Source organism: Tamandua tetradactyla, chromosome X (assembly GCF_023851605.1).
Source record: "Tamandua tetradactyla isolate mTamTet1 chromosome X, mTamTet1.pri, whole genome shotgun sequence".
NCBI lineage: Eukaryota > Metazoa > Chordata > Mammalia > Pilosa > Myrmecophagidae > Tamandua > Tamandua tetradactyla.
Window position 1 is genome coordinate 106883809 of NC_135353.1, and position 19904 is coordinate 106903712.

A 19904-nucleotide genomic window follows, 5' to 3' on the forward strand; every position below is an offset into this window, starting at 1 on the left:
GAGTTATCTAGTCTGATTAACTTTTAGTCTAGAGCACATGAGTTAGTGCTTATTTTCATGGCTGCTTTACAACATTACTTTGCCTTCGGCGTATCATATGGAAAACTGAGAATGGAGATGGGAAGGCCTTCCTAATATGACATCACATTTCTAGGAGCAGCTCAGACTACTATGCACTTAGAGGGAAGTGGAATTCCCTTACCCAAGATTCCCAAGTGCTCCTCTGGTCCAGTCCTTGGCCGAGGGATCCTGAATGTACCATCAGTGTATTCTCTGAATACAGCTTTCTTGTATCTGGAACCCAGAAGCCCATCCTCGTTGCTCAGGAATATATGTCCATAACTAGAAGAATCCAAAAATTGGTATCAGCACCTGGCCCTCAGCCTTACATTTTCAGAAATGGGAACGCCAATTTAGAGTCAACTCTGTCAAAGAAGAAGAGGTAGTGGACTTATTTCTGCTAATGTTGGGTTGCCTACAACATTGGCTGCATAGCAACTATTAAAGATGGCAGGTTTCAGCAATTACTGACATTTCCTTGTTGGACTATCATCCAGATAGGAATTTGCAATGCAATCAATTTGACAACAGTTGTCAGGCATCAGAAAATAAAACTTAACATACAAAATGGATTCTGTGGCATGAGGGCCCCTTCAGTTTCTCTTCCTCAGCAGCTCTTCCAACAAGACCTGATGTGACAGCAAGATAGTAAGCACAAACGTGCTGACACCCCACCCACCAGAGGCCAGACCAGATAACCATGAGTATGAAGTCATGATCTGCACCAGCCTGATATCTCCCAGTGATGCCTGCAGCCACACGTCACCCCCACGCCTCTTGGCATGGTTTTTCCTTTAAAATCACAAGCTGTCAGAAAGAAAGCTGGAGCCATTTTTCCTTTTCCTTTCGCTAGCAGATTTTGCTGGCTCCCACCTGCTTGCTCTACCTTTGCTCTCTGTCTGTTTCTAGCAATAAACCCCTTAAGCTTTAACTCACTGTCTCATGTGGAATCCTTTAATGACCCCGTGCCTAACAAACAGCACTGGACTAAGAGTCAAGAGCCCTGGGATTTAGCTCCAACTTTAACGATGTCTTAGATGGAATTAATTTGGCAAAAGGACAAGGTACAAGGCAGCAGGAGAATACTAAGTGCTGCTGTAACCAGAGAGTAAAGGATAAGGAGAGTAGAGAGGAAATTAAATCTTACATATTTCTACCTACAGGATGCTTTCCAGTTTACAAAGAACTTTATTATTCATTTTATCATTTGACATTCCCAACAGGTAGGGAGGCCCCAGGGGTGGAATCAGAGGCCTAGTGGTAACAGTATTTATCTAAAATAACTTCAACCATCAAAAGAGTGAAGACTTAGATTCAAGCCTGCAGCTCCTTCCCTACCTCCCCCACTAGTAAAGTTCTTTTGACTATACCACACCATTTTATAGATAAGTCAACCAAGGTCTAGGGAAAGGCAATTACTTTTCCCAAGTCCCAGAGCAAATTAACAAGAAGAATTCAACCTTCAACAACCAATATAAATGGCAAGAATTAGGAAAGAGCAGTGAGGACACTGAAAACAAACATTGAAAATAACATCTGTAGTGGAGACTGCTAAACTGTATATCAGCTTTCATTATCTCCTTTTTCCTTTTTAGTAATAGAATCTCATAAGTTTTAGCTGGCCATAGGGCTGCCTATGCAGAGAGTATATTCCCCAGACTTCTTTGCAGCTAGGCATTGCCATATGTATAGGTTCAGGACAATGAAATATGCAAGACAGTGAAACATATAACTTCCAGGTCATCCATTTACAGATAATAGGTCTGGTCCAGGACTTCTATCCCTGCTTCTTGATAGCTGGAATGGCTACAACATAAGGAGTCATCTTGGTTGCAGAGGTGAAAGGTAGTGTTCACCTACTAGCTCAGGAGTATTCATATCGGTACTGAAATATGAGCAAGAAATTAAATTTAATCTTACTTAAACCACTCTAGTTTAGACTTTAATGCTACACAGCTGAGTCTTCACTGTAATGAATGCAATGTCATTTTAGCAAGGGATAGTTGAGCTTGGGGCATTCAATCCCTCAAGTAAGTCCTCTAAAATTTCGATCACAGAGTAGGTATTTCTGGCTAACCAGAGGAAGGGAGGCAAGGCTTAAGAGGATGAGAGAGAGGGCAATGTTTTTACTTTAGCCCTATAGTATAGCAAGTTAGAAAAAGCATTGAGCTAGAACTCAGAAGATCTGCATTCTAGACCCTGCTCCCAGATCTGTTGGAATCTTATTAGGTCACATTAGATGAGTTCCACCTCATCTCATAGTTCCGGTTTCCTCATCTGTAAAATGCTCTAGAGTCTCCAAAAGGATGACATTTTCTTTTTTGAATCCTCACCTCTTTTCCTCAGACTGGTTGTGCCATTCCATTTCCCAGCTTCTGTTAGGGCAATAGTCCCACTCCACCTCTTCTGCCATGATATAATAGACTCTTGCAGCCTGATAGTGTTGGCGAAGGGTTGCTTGGTGTTCAGGACACTGGGAGACATTGTAGATTGCTCTCATCCCTGCTTCACGATGCCTGCCTGCCTGGCAGTAAATCTCAAATGTCCCTGGGCAGTGGAGGGGGAGGAAGGTATAGAGAACAAAACCCAATTTAGGACACCCCAGTGAAGTGCCTGAAGGATTTTCTGCTTCTCCCTAGGCATACTGCTGGGAGTGGGTAGTCTCAGGTAAGGCTCTTCTATGCATTAGATAAAAGATTATTACAAGTTTATTGAGAGTAATGAGTACAAAAATTAAGAAATCCAGCTCAAAAGCTGGGTTTGAAACTCACCTCTAGGATGGCCAACTCATTGCAGTTCGCACAGGGCTTTCCTGGTTTTAGCACTGAAAGTCCCATAACCCTGGAAAACCCTCTGTCCTGGGAAAACTGGGACTGTTGGTTACACTATTTGTCATTAACAAGCTACAAAACACTGGGGCAATTTCTAAAGCTCTGTATATATTTCACTTCTCTCATCAGTAAAATGGGGATAATTTTAGTTACTTTATTTGGTTTTTCTAGGATTTCACCCAATGATGTGTTTATAGTGCTTCACACAGTATTTAGTAAATGTTCAATAAATAAAGCTATAAGTAAGTAAATAAAGCTATAATAATTATTCCAGAGAAGGCACTGCCAGTTGGGTCCTCTTTCTACCAAGTACCAAAGAAATAAAGTGTGCTTAGTTATACATAAAAAAGAACTTGATCTCAAATAAGCTTATATAAGAGAGCATTGAGATGGCCCTCTCAAGATGGTTTTCACAAGAGAATTTTCAAATATCGGTCATGAGGGTTTAAGTTGTGCAGTTGCCTGTTATTGATCAATGACACTCAGGATCAGAGCATGTTAATCAGTAGAAGCTAACTTTCTTAGAACTTTACTTTCATCATCCCCTTCCTTTACTGCCTGCTACCTAGCCCATCACTATAAACTCTTCTGCTTGGCTTTCAAACCCCTCTGTGAGCTGGCTCCAAACTATCAACCTAATCTCACTTGCCACTCATTTTCCCAAACTCAACGAACTAAATCTGCCCCTGACTGTACCTCTAACATATCTGGGCCCTACCTGGGAATCTCCTCTCATGTTGCTACCTCTTTCTAGAATATATCTGCCTACACACCACAAATGTCTATGAGAGCCCATTAACTCTCCATGATTCATCTCTCGTCTCCTCCAGAAAGTCCTCCCTGACTATTCTAACCCACATTAACCTTTCCATTCTAGGCCTCTCCTCTCCTAAAGCACTTTACATATAAACTACAAGATCATGGACTAAGTGCTCCTCTTTCTTTAAAAATAGTCCTTACTACTAGTTTATAGACACTTTGAAAGAAAAGATCCACTCTTTTTCCATACCTGCATACTCAACTCTAATCTTTCCCTTATCCCCAATTCCAATCCATCAATGAACCCTATCACCTCTCCCTTCAAAATTATCATTAGTCTATCTATTAATTTCCATCTGCACTGCCACTTCCCTAGTCTAAGCCACTACTACATCTCACTTTGAAAAGTTCAACTATACTCTTTGCTTCTTCTTCTGCCCTTTTCAACCATTCTCTGCACAGTAGCCAGGGTACTTTACAACAAATATAATCCAGAGTATATTATTCCCTTGCTTTAAATGCTGTTTGCACTGAGAAAAAAATGCAAGCACCTAGCTATTACCTACAAGGCCCTGCATAATACGATATATGTCGTATCAGTCTTCTCCTAGCTCACTATGCTCCAACTAAACTTGCCTTCATTTTGATTCTTTGATTCTTGAAGAAGGCATGATCATTCCTGCCTTAGGGCATTTGCACTTTCTGGCCCCTCTGTCTGCAATGCTCTGTTCATATATTTTCATATAGCTTCCCCTTCTGACTATTGAGGCCTCAGATCAAATGTCACATTATTCTTGAACACACCCTCCAAAATAACTTCCCCATAATTTTATCACATCACTGTGTTGTATTTACTTCATGGCCTGTATCATGCTCTGAAATTCTTATTGTTTTGTTTGTTTTTATGTGTTTATTTTGGGCCTCCCATGAGAACAAGTATCATGTCTGTATTGGTTACCTCTCTACTTTAGTCCTAGTACATAGAAGATGTGCAATAAATATTTGTTGAGTGAATGAATGTATATGCAAATGAATGATTGTAATATTCTGTTCTTGAGCAGGGGTTGGTGTGGAGAAGAAAGTCTGATAATTCCTTGAGAGGATAGGAAGAGATAGAAGATATTCTGAGAGAATTATGTGAACTTGATTAGCCATATCATCTCAATTTTCTCACATGAATGCTGCTGTCCAGGCCACTTGATTTTCAATAATCTCTGTCCTTGGCTTCAATGGCATCATCCTCTCTTCTGAATTTCATCCTTCCTCTTTGACCAATCTTTAGTTGTCTCCTTATTTTGTCTTCTCTTCTCGCTCCTTCCTCTTGAATGTTGATTTCTGTCTTAGGCTTTCTTTCCTCTCAATATACATGCTTATGGACTTCAACTATGGGAACACCAAACCCCTCTTTCCCTCTCTCTTTAGTCCAAGCGTCTCCTTCAAGCTTTAGATTTCTAACTACAATTACCTACTGTAAAATCTCTACCTGGGTTTCACCAGGAACTTAAAACTCAACCTGCGGTATATGAATACTTTCTACTCCAGTCTCACCACCCTGTCTCGTCTTCTGTATTTGCTCATTTGGTTAATGACCCCACCATATATTTAGTCCCCAAACTGGAAACCTCAAGCATTCTTTCTTTTTGCTCAGGCCCACATCAAACTTCTGTCACTTCTCTCCAAAATATCCCTAAACTCTATCCCTTTTCTCCATCCTCACTGCCCCCACCCTATTGTCAGACCTGCTTCAACTCTTGCTGTGCCTCCCTGGTTCTGGATCCTCCTGGCTCAGAAATGCAGATCAAATCCTGCCACTTCTTCTTAATTACAAAAACAAAACCTTTGATGTCTTTCCATGAAAAAAAATCTTAACTCCTTAGTAAACTCCTTCATAATTTGCCTCTCTGTCCCTCTTTTCAACTGGGTCTTTTATTTCCTACCCCCCTTAAGCCCTATACACCTAGCATTTCTCAACAGAGGTGTTATTACCATTTTGGGTGGGATTATTCTTTTATGTGCAGGACTGTCCTGCTTATTGGGGAAAGTTTTAGCATCTCTGACTCCCAGTTTCTAAATGCCAGTAGCAGTCACCAGTTATTGTGGCAATTAAAAATAGATCCACAAATTTTCAAATACCCTTTAGCATACCATCTTGAGTTCAGACCCATTGAATTAAATCAGTCTATTGAACCCTTTTCAGGTAGACACTGACCATTTAATTTGTCTGATGACAGTTTATTTATCCTTAAAAGTTCAGCTTGAATATCTGTGTGCCTAGGAAAGCTTCATTTTAACAACCAGGCAGAATTTGTTGCAGCTCCCTCTTTGTTACCATAGATCTTGGTACATAGCACCATCACAGGCTTGTGAATATTGCTTATATACCTTATCCTTCCCTCTCATTAACCTCAAGCTGCCTCATTCATCCTCACATTACCAACTCTTAACCCAACAATTGTAAAAGAAAGGATGTTCACTATGTTTTGGAATAAAATAATTAAAATGTAAGGAATTAATAAAAGGAAAAACAGAAAAAACTAATGAAAAAAACAGGAAGACAAGAAGAGAGGAAAGAAAAAGATACAGAATTAAAGAAGCGGTAAAAGAAGAAAAGGAAAAGGAAGTGAAATGAAGCAAAAAGAAAAGGGAGAAAGTGAAAGAAAGAAACAAAGATGGGAGGTGAATGGAGAAAAGGGAAGCAAAAAAGGAAGGATGAAAAAACAAAGGAAGAAAGAAAAGAAGAAAGAAGAAAAGGAAAGGAAAAGAAGGAAGGGGAACAAAGAAGAAGGGAAAAAAGGGAAGAGGGAAATAAAAAGAAGGAAAGAAGAAAAATAAAGAGCAAGGTGGTAGAAAAAAGGGAAAGTGAAAAGAACAGAATGAAGAAGGGAGAAAAATAAGAGATGGAAAAGGGAAAGAAGAGAGGAAAGGAAAAAGAAGAAAGTAAGATATAAGAAGGAAAAATAAGAAAGGAAAGAAGGGGAAAGATGAGAGAAGAGAGGGAAAAAGGGGGAGAAAAAAGAAAAGAGATTAGGAAAGTCAAAAAAGAGGGAGAAAATAAATTAAGAAAGGAGTTCCAATGGCAAGAGAGAGGAATGAAGCCCTAGTGAGGGAAGAGGCCAATAATGAATATTCTTCTTTTTGCTGTTGAGAAGTCCAACATGCATTTTGTAGAAAATAACATATTACAAGCTCCAATCTTTTTCACCAGCCATTTTCCTTGACTACTAAAACTTTTGTATCAATTGTTAAATTGTAAAAGGCAGAGGCATATTGTATAAGCTAATATTTTAAAATACAATGCTTTATTTTCTGTTAATTGTAATATAGTCTTATTAAAATTTAGAACAAAGAGAAAAGGGGATTAAAAAATCACCTATAGTCCCACACGATTCAAACTCTTAAAATTGTCTTGCATTTTTTTGGGGGGGGGGCTGTTTTCCTATTTGTATATGTTTTTCAATTTTTTAAAAAACTAATTTTAATTTAGCACATACCACATTGTATTTGCACAGTGGTGTTTTAAAACAATTTGCAAAACTGTTTAAGTTCATACATGTACTTATTCTCCATCCCTACCCTTCTTTCCAGAGTGCCAAAGCTAGATTTTGGTCCTAACTTTGCCATTACCTTAGGGCCTTTTTACCCTGTCTCCAGGGGGCTAGGCACAGTGGTCACTCTCAACTGTAGTCAGAGAATAAGCCCACAGGGACAAAATGAAGGAGACTTCAGATTCAAGATAGAAATTAGGACTAAGAATCAATAGGAGTTTGTGTGGATGAGGCAAGAGGAAAAAAAGGAAAAAAATAGTACCAATATTTCTAACCTGAGCAAATAATTCTGTCTCAACCCCAGGTCTCTCTTCTTTCCTCTGCTCCATCATAAAATAAGAGAATTGGAAACTGAGATAATCTCAAAGGGGCTTTATCAAGTGCCAACTTTCTATGACTCAGGATCTCTTTGGGAAGAGGAAAGAGTTTGAAAGTCCTGGAAAATGCAAATGCAAAAAAAAAAGGCTTATGATATTTAGCAAACCCTAGCAAGAAAACTCAGACACTGACCAGGAGTCTCCACTTCCCACATCTCACTCATCAGAATGCTTTTTAAGCCATTTACAGCCACCCTCTTTGGGCCTCAACATGGCACAAAATGATTTCATTCATCCAAAGTAAGAATTAGCCCTGAGGAAGCATACGGACGTAGCTAGGGAACCTGGCTGGTTGTGCAACAAAGAGGTTAATTAAACTTGGAGTTTGTCTTTGGTGCCATGCTAGAGAATAGGGTATTTCTTATTGAGAATTTCTCTAACCCTCAACAACACTCAAATACTTGTTCCTCATATTCTATTCTGCTCCATTAACTGATGTTTACAATTTGCTACCAGTGATTCTTCCTAGCCAAGAAAGTAGCCCAGGTAGATGGGCAGAAATTAGGACCCAAGGAGTCTGAGAAGACCAACTTTATGTCAAGTGTTTGTCAAACCCAATGTCAGGCAAAATGTATTAGATTAGCAAAGAGACTTGTTTTGCTAAGGGACTTTTTTCTCCCAAAATATTAATGGAGCTTAGAGAACTAAAATAGAAGTTTTGGAGAATCTGTGTAGAACTGTCAGTTTTCTTATAAACACTATCACAACCTACAGGGTAGTAAAGGAAAACATGCTAGGGACTGAGAAGAAAAAATACTGCTGCATTATGAGAAAACATACATGGATGGAGTCTGAAAAAACATTCTAGTCAAATATCTTTCTTACAAAAAGAAGAAAGGAAGGAAGAAAGGAAAGGAGGGAGGGAGGGAGAGGGGTAATAAAAGAGAGGGAGGGAGGGAGGCAGAAAGTAAAAGGGGAAGAGAATGGAAGGAAAGGGAAAGGAAGATAAGGGAAGGAAAGGAATAATGAAAGAAAGAATGCAATAAAAAGAGCCACAGAGAAGAAGGACTTAGACCAGAGCTCATGTGTTCTGATTCTTGGGTTGAAAGTGTTACTGCCCTTACCCCACTGGAAGTGGGATGGTTTGCAGAAATCCTCACAAAATCTATGAGTTGAAAGGACTTATAGATACATGCAATCAACCTCCATCCCAGTGTAAAGACTGTCTCTATAAAATCTCTATGTGGCCAAGTTCGCCCTCCTTCTATATAAGAACTGCCCTGAAGCTGGTCAGCATCCTGCCTTCTCTCTTGTTTTTCCTGAAAGGAGCATCATCAGCCTTCTATTCACTTATTCTTCTTGCATCTGAGATGATACAGACAACCAGAATATGGAGAGAAAATTGAAGAGGGAGAAGAAAAACAGTTTTGAAAACTTCTCCCAGAACCCTCAAATTGCTGCTTCTTTTCTCTTCACCAACCTCCCTTTCCTCCCACATGTTCAACAAAGACTGAGCCTAGGGCCAGTTGCTAAGGCACTTACCAGGATTGTCAGCTTGCATGATGGCCATGGCAAAGGTATGAGGAAATAGCATGGCCGCACCCTTTCTCATGCCCCGAAGCTGCACAGTATTGCCCTGGAACATGACCCCGTGCACATCAGTCTCAGTGCCCAGGCCAAGTAGGTGCCAGGCCACAGTGTCACCCTTGCATATGTCCAGCTTGGGCAGGTTAGAGAACAGAAACCCATTAATGGCTGGAAAACAAGAACACAAGATAGGATGGAGAGATGAAACCAGACTATCTGGGCACCAGCCAGCATCATGATAGCAAATACATACTGTTTTCCCACAACTTAAAACTACAGAGTCATCCTCAAACCCTCTCCCTTCTTCTCTAAGCCACTTTCGTTCTATTCAAGAATTAGCAACTCTGTCCATCCCATCCTCCACATCCTTGCCGCCACTCCAGACATCCAATCCAGCTTCACCTCTCCACAGCCCAACTGCCACTCCACTCTGCTCCAATGAACTCCTGACTCCAGTCCCATTCCCGTACAACATTCTCCACACAGCCCAGGGCTAACCTCTTTAAAACACCCTGATCTAACCATATCATTCATTTGTGAAGCCCTTCCAGGACTCCCCATCACTTACAGAATGAGGACTTGAATCCTTAGCTTGCTATTCAAGGGTCTTTGGAATGAGGACCCAATTGGCCTTTTCTGGCTTGATCTCCTGCCACTCCTCCACCATACCCTACATGCTGGCAACATTGAACTACTTACTGTCTACTATCACAGCCTCTCCCTCATTAAAGTACCACCCTCTCCTATTGCCTCTCTCTTGAGACTCTCCTTCCTTGGCTTTTGTCGCCCCACACTTTTCTGCTTCTCTCCCAATCTCTTTAGTTGTTTCTTCCCATCTTCTTTGTGGGCTTTTCTTTCTCCCTCCCCTCCATAAGTGTTAAAGATCCCTGGGATTCTACCCTTAGCTCTCAATCTTTTTCCTCTTAATCTTCAACTGCCACTACGCTGATTCTGGCCCTCACCCTCTCTGGCTTGAACCTCTGTAATAGCCTCCTCCCTGGTACCATCTACAATCTGTCTCCATTCCTCACACATATGCTTTTATCCTATGAGTTCTATTTGTGCAACCTGCTACTCATCTATCATGTCCCAACTCAAATGTCAAGCAACATTATATGAAGCACTTACTCTATGCTTCCCATGACACTATTGCCCCACAAGATTCTTCAGTAACACATACCACACAGGACTTCAATGATGTACTTACAAATTTATCTCTGGCAGTAGACTGACCTAGCAGTCACATCATTTTTTTCTGTGTGACTTCCCACGCACCCAGCATATTGCCTGATAAAGTACTCAGTAAATTCAAGCTGAAATGAGCTTGGCCCACAAGAGTATTACCTATTACAACTGATGGAACTGTCTGGTGATGGAAACCAAGAGATGGAGCCAAAAGCAATGTACTCATTCTTACTACCCTCTTACACTCCCTAGACAAATGCAGGGAGGCCAGTTTGAAGCAGACCGTTTTATTGATACCCCTACATCCACTGGAACAAGATTTAATGGGCCACTCTGTTTGAAAATCCCCTGGGCTGCTGTTGGGAATATAAGCAACCCCCTGATTCTGCTTTCCCTGCTCAGAATATTCCGATTGCAACTTATTCAGCCTTTAAACCTCAGATTAGGTATTCTCTTCCTCCAAGAATCCTTCTTATAGATTTTTCTTCATTCATCTCTTCTCCTCTGAATTTCTATGCCATTTAAAAGCTATTCCACACAATGTGGCACTTAAGTATGGGCTGTCTTGGATTTTTCTCTAACTGCTTCATGGGTATTATTATTCCCATTTCTGTCCAAAATGCTGGGATCTTCTTGTAAGATGGGACTATGTACTTCCATTCATTAATTATCCCCACCCTATCCATTCATTTGGCAGTTCACTAATTCAATAAATATTTTCTGTGTGCTAGATAGTGTAGAGGATACAGAGATAAGCAATGCACCATACACACCATTAAAGAGACTACAGTAATAAATAACTATAGCACTGAGGCATATATGTAGCTAGCTATTAAAATGATCTGGTCAAGAAAGTTAACAAGCAAGAAACAGGCGCTTTTGGCATGTTAAAGATGAAGTTTTGACATACATGGAGTTCTTTCAAAGTGTGCCTAGTGTGGTTAGAATGGGGAATTATTATTTCACTCATAAATTTTGGCAGTTATAACTGCAAAACAAGTATAATAACCACTCTCTTATGTGCATGCTTTTAATGACATGTGATCAACATTTATAATAACTTTTGATCTAGTGTTATGTTTGTTTTGATTATTTTGAAATATAATTTTATGTGCGCTGGGTTTGAAACTATTATGCACCCCAGAAAAGCCATGCTTTAATCATAATCCAATTTTGTGGGGCCAGATACATTGTTTAGGGTGGGAAATTTGGATTGGATTGCTTCCATGGCAATGTGACACACCCAGTTTTGGGTGTGACCTTTTGGTTAGATGGAGATGTGACTCCACCCATTCATGGTGGGTCTTGATTAGTTTACTGGAGTCCTTTAAAAGGGCAGACATTTTGGAGAAAGTGCAAATGCAGACACTTGGAGAACAGTTGCTTCAGAGCTGACAGAGACAAAGATGGTTGGACATGCTGAGAGAGCTGACAGAACGAACATGAGATCCAGACATTCAGAAGTGCAGAGCCAGAAGGCATCACCATGTGCCTTTCCATGAGATGTTAAGCAAGCCAGAATCTTAAGAGTGCCAAGGGAAGCCAAGAGATAAAACCCAGCCCCAGAGAAGCCAAGTGAGAAACCCCCACAGGAAATAGAGGCTGAAAACAATGGAGCCCAGGAACAAGGGACCAGCAGATGCCAGCCAGGTACCTCCCCAGCTGACAGGGGTGTTCTAGACAGTATCAGCCTTTCTTGAGTGAAGGTAACCTATTGTTGCTGCCTTAATTTGGACATTTTCATGGTCTTAGAACTGTAAACTTGTAACTTAATAAATTCACTTTATAAAAGCCATTCTATTTCTAGTATATGGCATTGTGGTGGCTTTAGCAAACTAAAACAGTATTTATGTTGAATCTCATAATAAAACATGTGGACACTAAAAAATGATCTGATCAAAATGCAATAGTAGTTCAGAAGAGGGTGCCTTCACACTGGGCTTGAGTGTTAAGAGATAGTTACATGTGGAAGGTTGCTTTTGAATAGGACCTTAGAAAATAGGCAGAATTTCCACAGGCAGAGGACAAAGATGAAAGGAGGGGAATTTCAAGTGGAGGAAATAGTATTTCAAAAGCATAGACTCAAGAAAGTATGAGATGTGTTCATGGAAAGAAAAAAGTAGCCCATTTGGCTGGAACATGGGATGGGAAAGCAGAAGTAATGGAAAATAGGGAGAGGGAGAAAGGACTAGAAAGGTATCAGCCCAGCTTATTTTTCTCCCTCGCCAGTGGATTCCTGTGGTCCAATCCCCATCTCACAATATCTTCTTTTGGTGCCCTCCGTACTGTGTACCGTGTAACACAAGATGTGTAACATAAGAATTTGATAAGTAAAAATCTGTTGTTTTAGGTTGAATCCCTGAATCTGTTCCTCTCTTGGCAGAACTGACAATGAGATCATGTTTTCCGGGGTGGGTGGATAATCACTAAGGTTAGGGTTAAATTTTACTTAGGAAACTTCATTAGTAGCTCAGAGAAAAGGCATTCCCCATACCATGCATCTGATTGGAGTCTTGGAAGTCCTTGACATCCTCTGAGATCAGTCGGGAATCCAGCATAGCAGCCGCTTTGTTAATATTGTTGTACCAACTCTTGTTCTCATCCAAGACAGTGAAGAGGAGAAAAAATTCCTTATCCACCCCTTTCTGCAGGTCCAGTGGAGAACAGAGAGAGTAATGACAATGGTTTCAGCAGTTGTGGACTATATATCTGCAAACTCAAGGGTCCCTGTTTTTTTCCACTTCCTTTTCCAGATTGGTGAATGAAAAGCGTGGTTGATTTTTTTATATTCTCTTACTTCTAGAATCCAGCTCCATGCTTAATTCTTATGCAGATTCATCCTCCTCCCAGAAGTCTTCCCAGACAGAAACCATGGCCATACCTGCTTTCCATCTGCACCCAAGGCACCAGGCTTGCACACTAGAAGGGGGCCCACCAGGCCGGAATTTGTGTCTCTGATGGGATCAGCAGCAGAGAAGTACATCCAGGTGAGACAGGCAGGATCCTGAGGAGCGGGGCCAACATGGGGAGGGACTGTCCAGCGATATGTTACTTTTTCAAAGGGTTTGGCAATCAAGCCAGGGTGGGTTGAGCCTGCAGGGAAAACATGGGAATGATTACTCACAATTACCAGAGTGATATTCATCAGCTCCAAACAGTGGGGTAATGATAAGAAATTACAGCAGCATTTTTGAGCAGCAGCAGTGGCATCAGCAACATGGAATATTGGAAAAGACTCAGGTAAAGAAACCAGAATTTGGTTTCTGATTCTACACAGTTGCTATATCAAGTGGGGTTATTTGAACTTCGCTGGGTTTGTTATATAAAATTATAGGAGCTCTGGTTTGAACTCTTAAAACTTATATAGACTAACCCTCACTTGAAAACAGATATTCACCTGCTCTTCTATCTACCTCTGCTTAAAAATCTCCAGTGATAGGAGACTCACTATCCATAATCATAACTTGTTTCATAGGTACCCACGAATTGGTAATGTACACCTACTGACACAGCATTCCACATCTTAAAAATATATTCAAAAGAAATAATCACAAAAGTATGTAATGATGCACATGAAAATATATTTTAGTATAGCTTATATCAGAGTTGTATAATTTGGGATGTTTTTAACTTATCTTTTCTTATTCACTCATTATTTCTAACTCTTTAAATATTCAAATACACATAAAAACTTTAAAGAATAGTACAATAATCTGATCACCCTACAATCTACCAGCTGCAATCAACTGTTAACATTTTCTAAGTATTCTTTATCTACATCCATCTCTGTATGTAAGTATATCTATACATACACATGCATACACACACACACATGCATATGTATATACACACATTACATATGTATGTGTGTGTGTGTATATATATATATATATATTTAGTTTTTGTCTGTTTTCTTTTGCTGAACCAATTGGAAGTAAAATGCAGAAATCACAACATTTTACTCCTAAATACATCAAGCAAACCTCCTATGTTACCACAGCACCATCACATTTAAGACAATTTCCTAATATTATTTAATATCCAGTCATATCATTTTTCCCAATTATCCCTAAAACATATCCTAAAGCTGATATTTTTAATAACCATGATCCAGTCAAAGTTCACACATTGCATTTGGTTGTTGTGTCTTTTTCCCATGGCATTGACTTCTTTTTCCTTTTTTTTTGAGCAAGTAGGCAAGAAATTTATTAAGTACACATGCAGAGAGAAAATGCATGCAGGCACTTTTGCAAGTAACAAAAGATGGAGGGTATGCTAGTTTGAAAGTGTTGTGTACCCCAGAAAAGCCATATCCTTCAACCTGATTCAATATTGTAGAGTGAAAAACCTTTGATTAGATTATTCCACATTGATGCGACACTCCCAGTTGTGGGTGTGACCTTTTGGTTAGATGGAGATGTGACTCCGCCCATTCAAGGTGGTCTTGATTAGTTTACTGGAGTTCTTTAAAAAGGGAAACATTTTGAAGAAACCTCAGACGCAGATGCTTGAAGAACAGCTGCTCCAGAGCCGACAGAGACATGGATGTTTGGAGATGTCTAGACATGGGCAGAGCCCAGCAGATGTCGCCATATACCTTCCTATGAGATCCTAAGCATGCCAGACCCCAAAGTTGTGACCTGGAGGAATTAAATGAAGGCCCTGGAGGAATTAAATGAAGGCCCACAGTAGCCAAGTGAGGAACCCCCATAGGAAACAGAAGCTGAAAGCAACGGAGCCCAGGAGCAAGGGATGAGCAGATGCCAGCAAATGCCTTCCTAGCCGATAGAGGTGTTCCAAACAGTATCAGCCTTTCTTGAGTGAAGGTAACCTCTTATTACTGCCTTAATTTGGACATTTTCATGGCCTTAGAACTGCGAACTCGTAACTTACTAAATTTCTTTTTTAAAAACCATTCCATTTCTGTTATATTGCATTCTGATCACTTTATCAAACCAAAACAGAGGGTGAGAGGCAATAGGTAATGTGAGGCTATGCTAATTGAAAGTATTATGTATCCCAGAAAAGCCGTGTTTTAATCCTGATCCATTCTTGTGGAAGCAGCCATTTCTTTTCATCCTGATTCAATACTATAGGTTGGAAACTTTTGATTAGAGTATCTCCATGGAGATGTGAAACACCCAATTGTGCGTGTGATCTTTCGATAAGATGGAGATGTGACCACACCCACTCCAAGTGATTAGCTTTCTGGAATCCTTTAAAAGAGGAAACATTTTAGAGAGAGTCAGAAATGACAGAGCAGACAGAAACTTCAGAGTAGAGCTGATAGGCAGAGAACAGAGACATGGATGTTTGGATATGCTTGGAGTTCCTCAGACATCACCATGAGATGTCAAGCAAACTAGAACCTGCAGAGAGCCACGGGAAGCCAAGGGAGGAAAGCCAGCCCTGGAGAAGCCAAGCGAGGAACCTTCACAGGAACAGAGGCTGAAAGCAATGGAGCCCAGGAGCAAGGGATCAGCAGATGCCAGCCACATGACTTCCCAGCTGACTGAGCAGTATTAGCCTTTTTCGAGTGAAGGTAACCCCTCATTGGTGCCTTGATCTGGACACTTTCACTTCCTTAGAACTGCAAACTTGTAATTTATTAAATTCCCCTTTTGTGAAAGCCATTCCAATTCTGGTATATCACATTCTGGCAACTAGCAGACTAACACAGGGGTCATTTTCTTTTATAGATTAGCTTTACTTGTTTCCTCTCCCTCTTCCTTGTTCAGGGCTCTTTCTTCTATCCTCCCCTCTCCCCAGGGTGGTACCTGGTGGTAGACAGTGCATTTTGGTGGGTCCTTTGGTTTCACGTGGCATTGACTTCCTAAAGAAACTAGACAAGTTGCCTTGTAGAATTTCCTTTTATTCTAGATTTGTCTGTAACTTTTTCCTTTATACTTTCAGTATTGTTTGTTTTTGTTTTTGTTTTTTTTTGCTATTAGTTATTGGTGCATATTACTCTAAGAAAAAAAAGAAATTACCCAATAATTCCACTTCTATAATTCTCTCCCGAGATAATAACTCAAAATGCAAGCAAACCAATATGTATGCATACATCCATCCATTGCAATATGATTTATGATATTCAAAAATGCTGAAAAATCCTATATATCCAAACAATAGGGGATAATGTAAATAAATCATTGTAAATCCATGTGGTAGAGTATTATGTTATTATTTGTTATATATGTTATGATGTTTGTAATATAATGCCATGGAAAAACAGTCACAATATAATGGTAAATGAGACTGCAAGATACCAAACTGTACAAACCATAAGATCTCAAATCTATAAATATATGCACTTTTATGTTCACAGAAAAATATGAAAAGATAAATAAAAATATACACAATGATTTATCCATGAATGATGTTTTATAGTTTTCTGTGTTTTCCAAAACTCTATAGTATAATGTTATTTTTATAATCAGGATATATTTAAATATATTTAAATGAGGTTGTCCCTTATATTGAGCCCAGCTCTGCCTCACTATATTTATCATTCATTTATTCAACAACGCCCACTCATTGCAACTAATTCTGCCTCCTTCTCCTTCCCTCCCTTCCCCATTTATTTGACTTCTAGAGACATTTGATGCCACCCACAATCCACTTTTATTTTAACACTTTCTGCTCACCATCATTGTGCAAAGTACCCTCATAATCTTTTGTATAAAAGACTCCATGGGGCTGCATGCTGAATGGCTGGGAAGCACGGTTATAGAAGACCACCTGGATGGTATCACCCACCTCGGCCCGAATCACTGGCCCTGAGAAATTAGAATTAGAGACAATAAAAATGAAAACAGGAATGAACAGAGAAGGGGGGGGGAAGAAAAAGGGAAGCAAAAGATAAAAAAGATAGAGGACCCATCTCTTTACAATAACAAGAACAATACCTAAAAAATACATTGCAATTTACAGTTATATAAAGGACTTTTAAAACCATTATCTTGGGGCGGGCCGCGGTGGCTCAGCGGGCAAAGTGCTTGCCTGCCATGCCGGAGGACCTCGGTTCGATTCCCGGCCCCAGCCCATGTAAAAAACAAACAAACAAAATACAATAAAACAAGAAAATGTTTAAAGATGTTTCCCTTTCTTCCTCCCTTCCTTCCTTCTCTCTGTCTTTCCTTCCCTTCCTCCCTCTCTCTTTAAAAAAAAAAAAAAAAAAACCATTATCTTATTTTTATCCTAAATATAATTCTAAGGTAGGCAGAACAGGAGTTATTGTCTCCATTTTACAGATGAGGAAACTGAAATGCAGAGAGGTAGAAATGACCTGCCTAAGTTCAAATGGCTGACTAGGAGCAGAGCCAGGACTTCAAGCTAGGGCTTTCCCCTACCCCACTGTCAGGTCCTATCCCATTTCCATTAACTTTATTGTCCCAGATCCAATAGCTGCATCTCTTGGTAGGGACCCATCTAGAGGTCTTAGCTTGCCTCAGTGCTATGCCAATTCTGAGGAGAGGGAAATATCATATCCTCTATCCAGGCTCTGAATTTAGGTACTCTAGCTAATCCTCCTGGATTTCTATGGGCTGCACTACTTGCTACCTGTAACCTAACTTTGGGTCACCTTTGATGCCAACTAGAGTACCAAGACAATACCCTGAGTACTTATTCTGGCTCTAACTCTGGGTTCCTAGTTTAGGTTTTACTCAATTTCTACACCTCTGCTCAAAGACTTGGGGACCAATATTGAACCCCAGCTAATGATACTTCCTCAATGCTCACAGCCAGCTCTTTCCTAGGGTGTACTATTGCTCCTTATATCCCCTACCCAGCTGATGGAAGACCTACTGAGCATGTTTACATTGTTTATAATCAGCTGCCACACATCTGTCCCCAGAATAATCCATTACATTATTTCCATTTCCAATGTTTTACCCCACATGATTTATTTTATTTTCTAGTTTCACCATATGGCCAAACTACACTTAAATTTACTATAATCTTTCAATACTAGACCTTCTGGATACATTCTTCAGGGTCAAGCTCTAAGCTTGGTTCTGCACCCTTTCCCATAGCAAACATGTCTCTACGTCATGCTGACTTACTCCTGGCCCCATATTTCCCAGGATTTGGACAGCCCTACTACCTTATCTAGCCCACACCTTCAGGAATACTAAAGAAGCAATTCTAAAAGCATGTACTTTACAATAGTGGCATCAAAAGATGGTTATTGAAAAGTCCAGTAGTAAATTAAGTGTGAGAAATGTCACATGCTTTATTCCCATCTTGGAAATTAATGATGTACAATAATGAATCAAAGGTTCTGAAAAGTCCTGTAGCAAAGAACTCTACTTGACTCTGCTTAACCCAATGTTTTTGTAAATTTACTCAGCCCTATAGCCCTTTTTTCACATAACATTCTTCTTGTGGGGTTCACTTTGGGTGATACTGGTCTAAAATGTGAACCTAAGCCCCTTACTTTTACCCTCAGGCTCCACTTTCGAAGTCTTTCCTACTTCTATGGCTCAGTCAATGAATTTCATAAGTTAAGTATTCCTCACCCAGGATTCCCAGATGCTTGTCTTCTTCCAGCTTCACCTTCTCTTGGAATGTCTCATCTTGGAAGGCTTCATATCGGACTTTGAAGTAAGTGCCCCCAATTCGGCTAGAGCTCTTCCGAAAGAACTTATCAGAGCCACTGTCACATAAGGAGGCAAATGTCACATGATTCCATTGGGTTTCAAAGTTAACTATCATATTATCATTGGTCTCTACATATTATGGATCTTTATGATTAGAAAGGACTTCAGAGATCATCCAGGTTAATTCCTACTCTGTGATGGTACCACATCTATCCATACCACAATAGGTGACATATAGTTTCTACCTGAGCCTTTCCAGGGGCAGGAAACACATTATAAGATGAGGCAATCCCTCCTACTTAATTATTGAAATTCTTTATAGAAGGCTGAAATCTGCTTGCTTATAAGTTACAGACAGTAAGACCAGCTCTACCCTTTAGAGTTACATAGCCTATATTGTCCTTAATCAACCTCAGGTCTTCATGATCCTTCTCCCATTAATCTAAAATAACTTTCTGCTAGTTACTCTAAGATACTGGAGACTAAAATATCAATATAATGATTCAGCAGTCATACTTATTTGTTAAGCCCTACCTTCTCTGTATAACTCCATTATCACCTTTGACCTTTCTCCCACTTTTTAGAGATATTTGTGCTTTGACATTTATTGCTTTTTTATATGTGTGTTATTTTTCACCAAAAAGAAAAAGAAAATATTTCTTCTAGCCTCCAGTATTTTGGAGCAGCTAGAAGTAAAAATCTGAAATAGTGGAATGGGAGCCCATAACAAACTCTGAAATCTCTTCTGTACCCACTTGTTGAGATGTAGTTTGAAAATCGTTTTTTATTTCTTTTCTTTGTATATATGTTATATTTAACAATAAAAGCACTTAAAAAATAACTTTCACTCCAAAATAAAATTCCACTAAGGTGGCAAGCCCAGTTGGAGATTCTGGGAGCCACACTGAGACCCAGGTACCTACTTTCTTAAGTTTTATGCAAATTCACTCTATTATTTCCTGCCAGAAGAAAAAACATGATGAGTTTCCTAGGATCTGCCCCCATACCCTCTCCTAG

The 19904-nt window shown here is 39.8% G+C and overlaps 1 protein-coding gene across 9 annotated transcripts in view; it reads right to left on the reverse strand.

The window, feature by feature from the left end:
• The window catches only part of HEPH (hephaestin), a 100104-nt gene that overhangs the window by 66277 nt on the left and 13923 nt on the right, over positions 1–19904 (reverse strand). For 8 of the 9 annotated variants that reach the window (XR_013169478.1, XM_077145977.1, XM_077145975.1 and 5 more), the window contains 7 exons: positions 18807–18943; positions 16932–17063; positions 13166–13377; positions 12779–12929; positions 9055–9267; positions 2394–2607; positions 203–342 (listed from right to left, as the gene is read on the reverse strand). Coding sequence is in view for 8 of the 9 variants with exons in the window: in XM_077145977.1 (XP_077002092.1) it covers positions 203–342; positions 2394–2607; positions 9055–9267; positions 12779–12929; positions 13166–13377; positions 16932–17063; positions 18807–18943 (1199 nt within the window). In the remaining variant the exon portion in view is untranslated. The remainder of the gene's footprint in view (positions 1–202; positions 343–2393; positions 2608–9054; positions 9268–12778; positions 12930–13165; positions 13378–16931; positions 17064–18806; positions 18944–19904) is intronic. The other variant, XM_077145976.1, reaches the window with a different exon arrangement.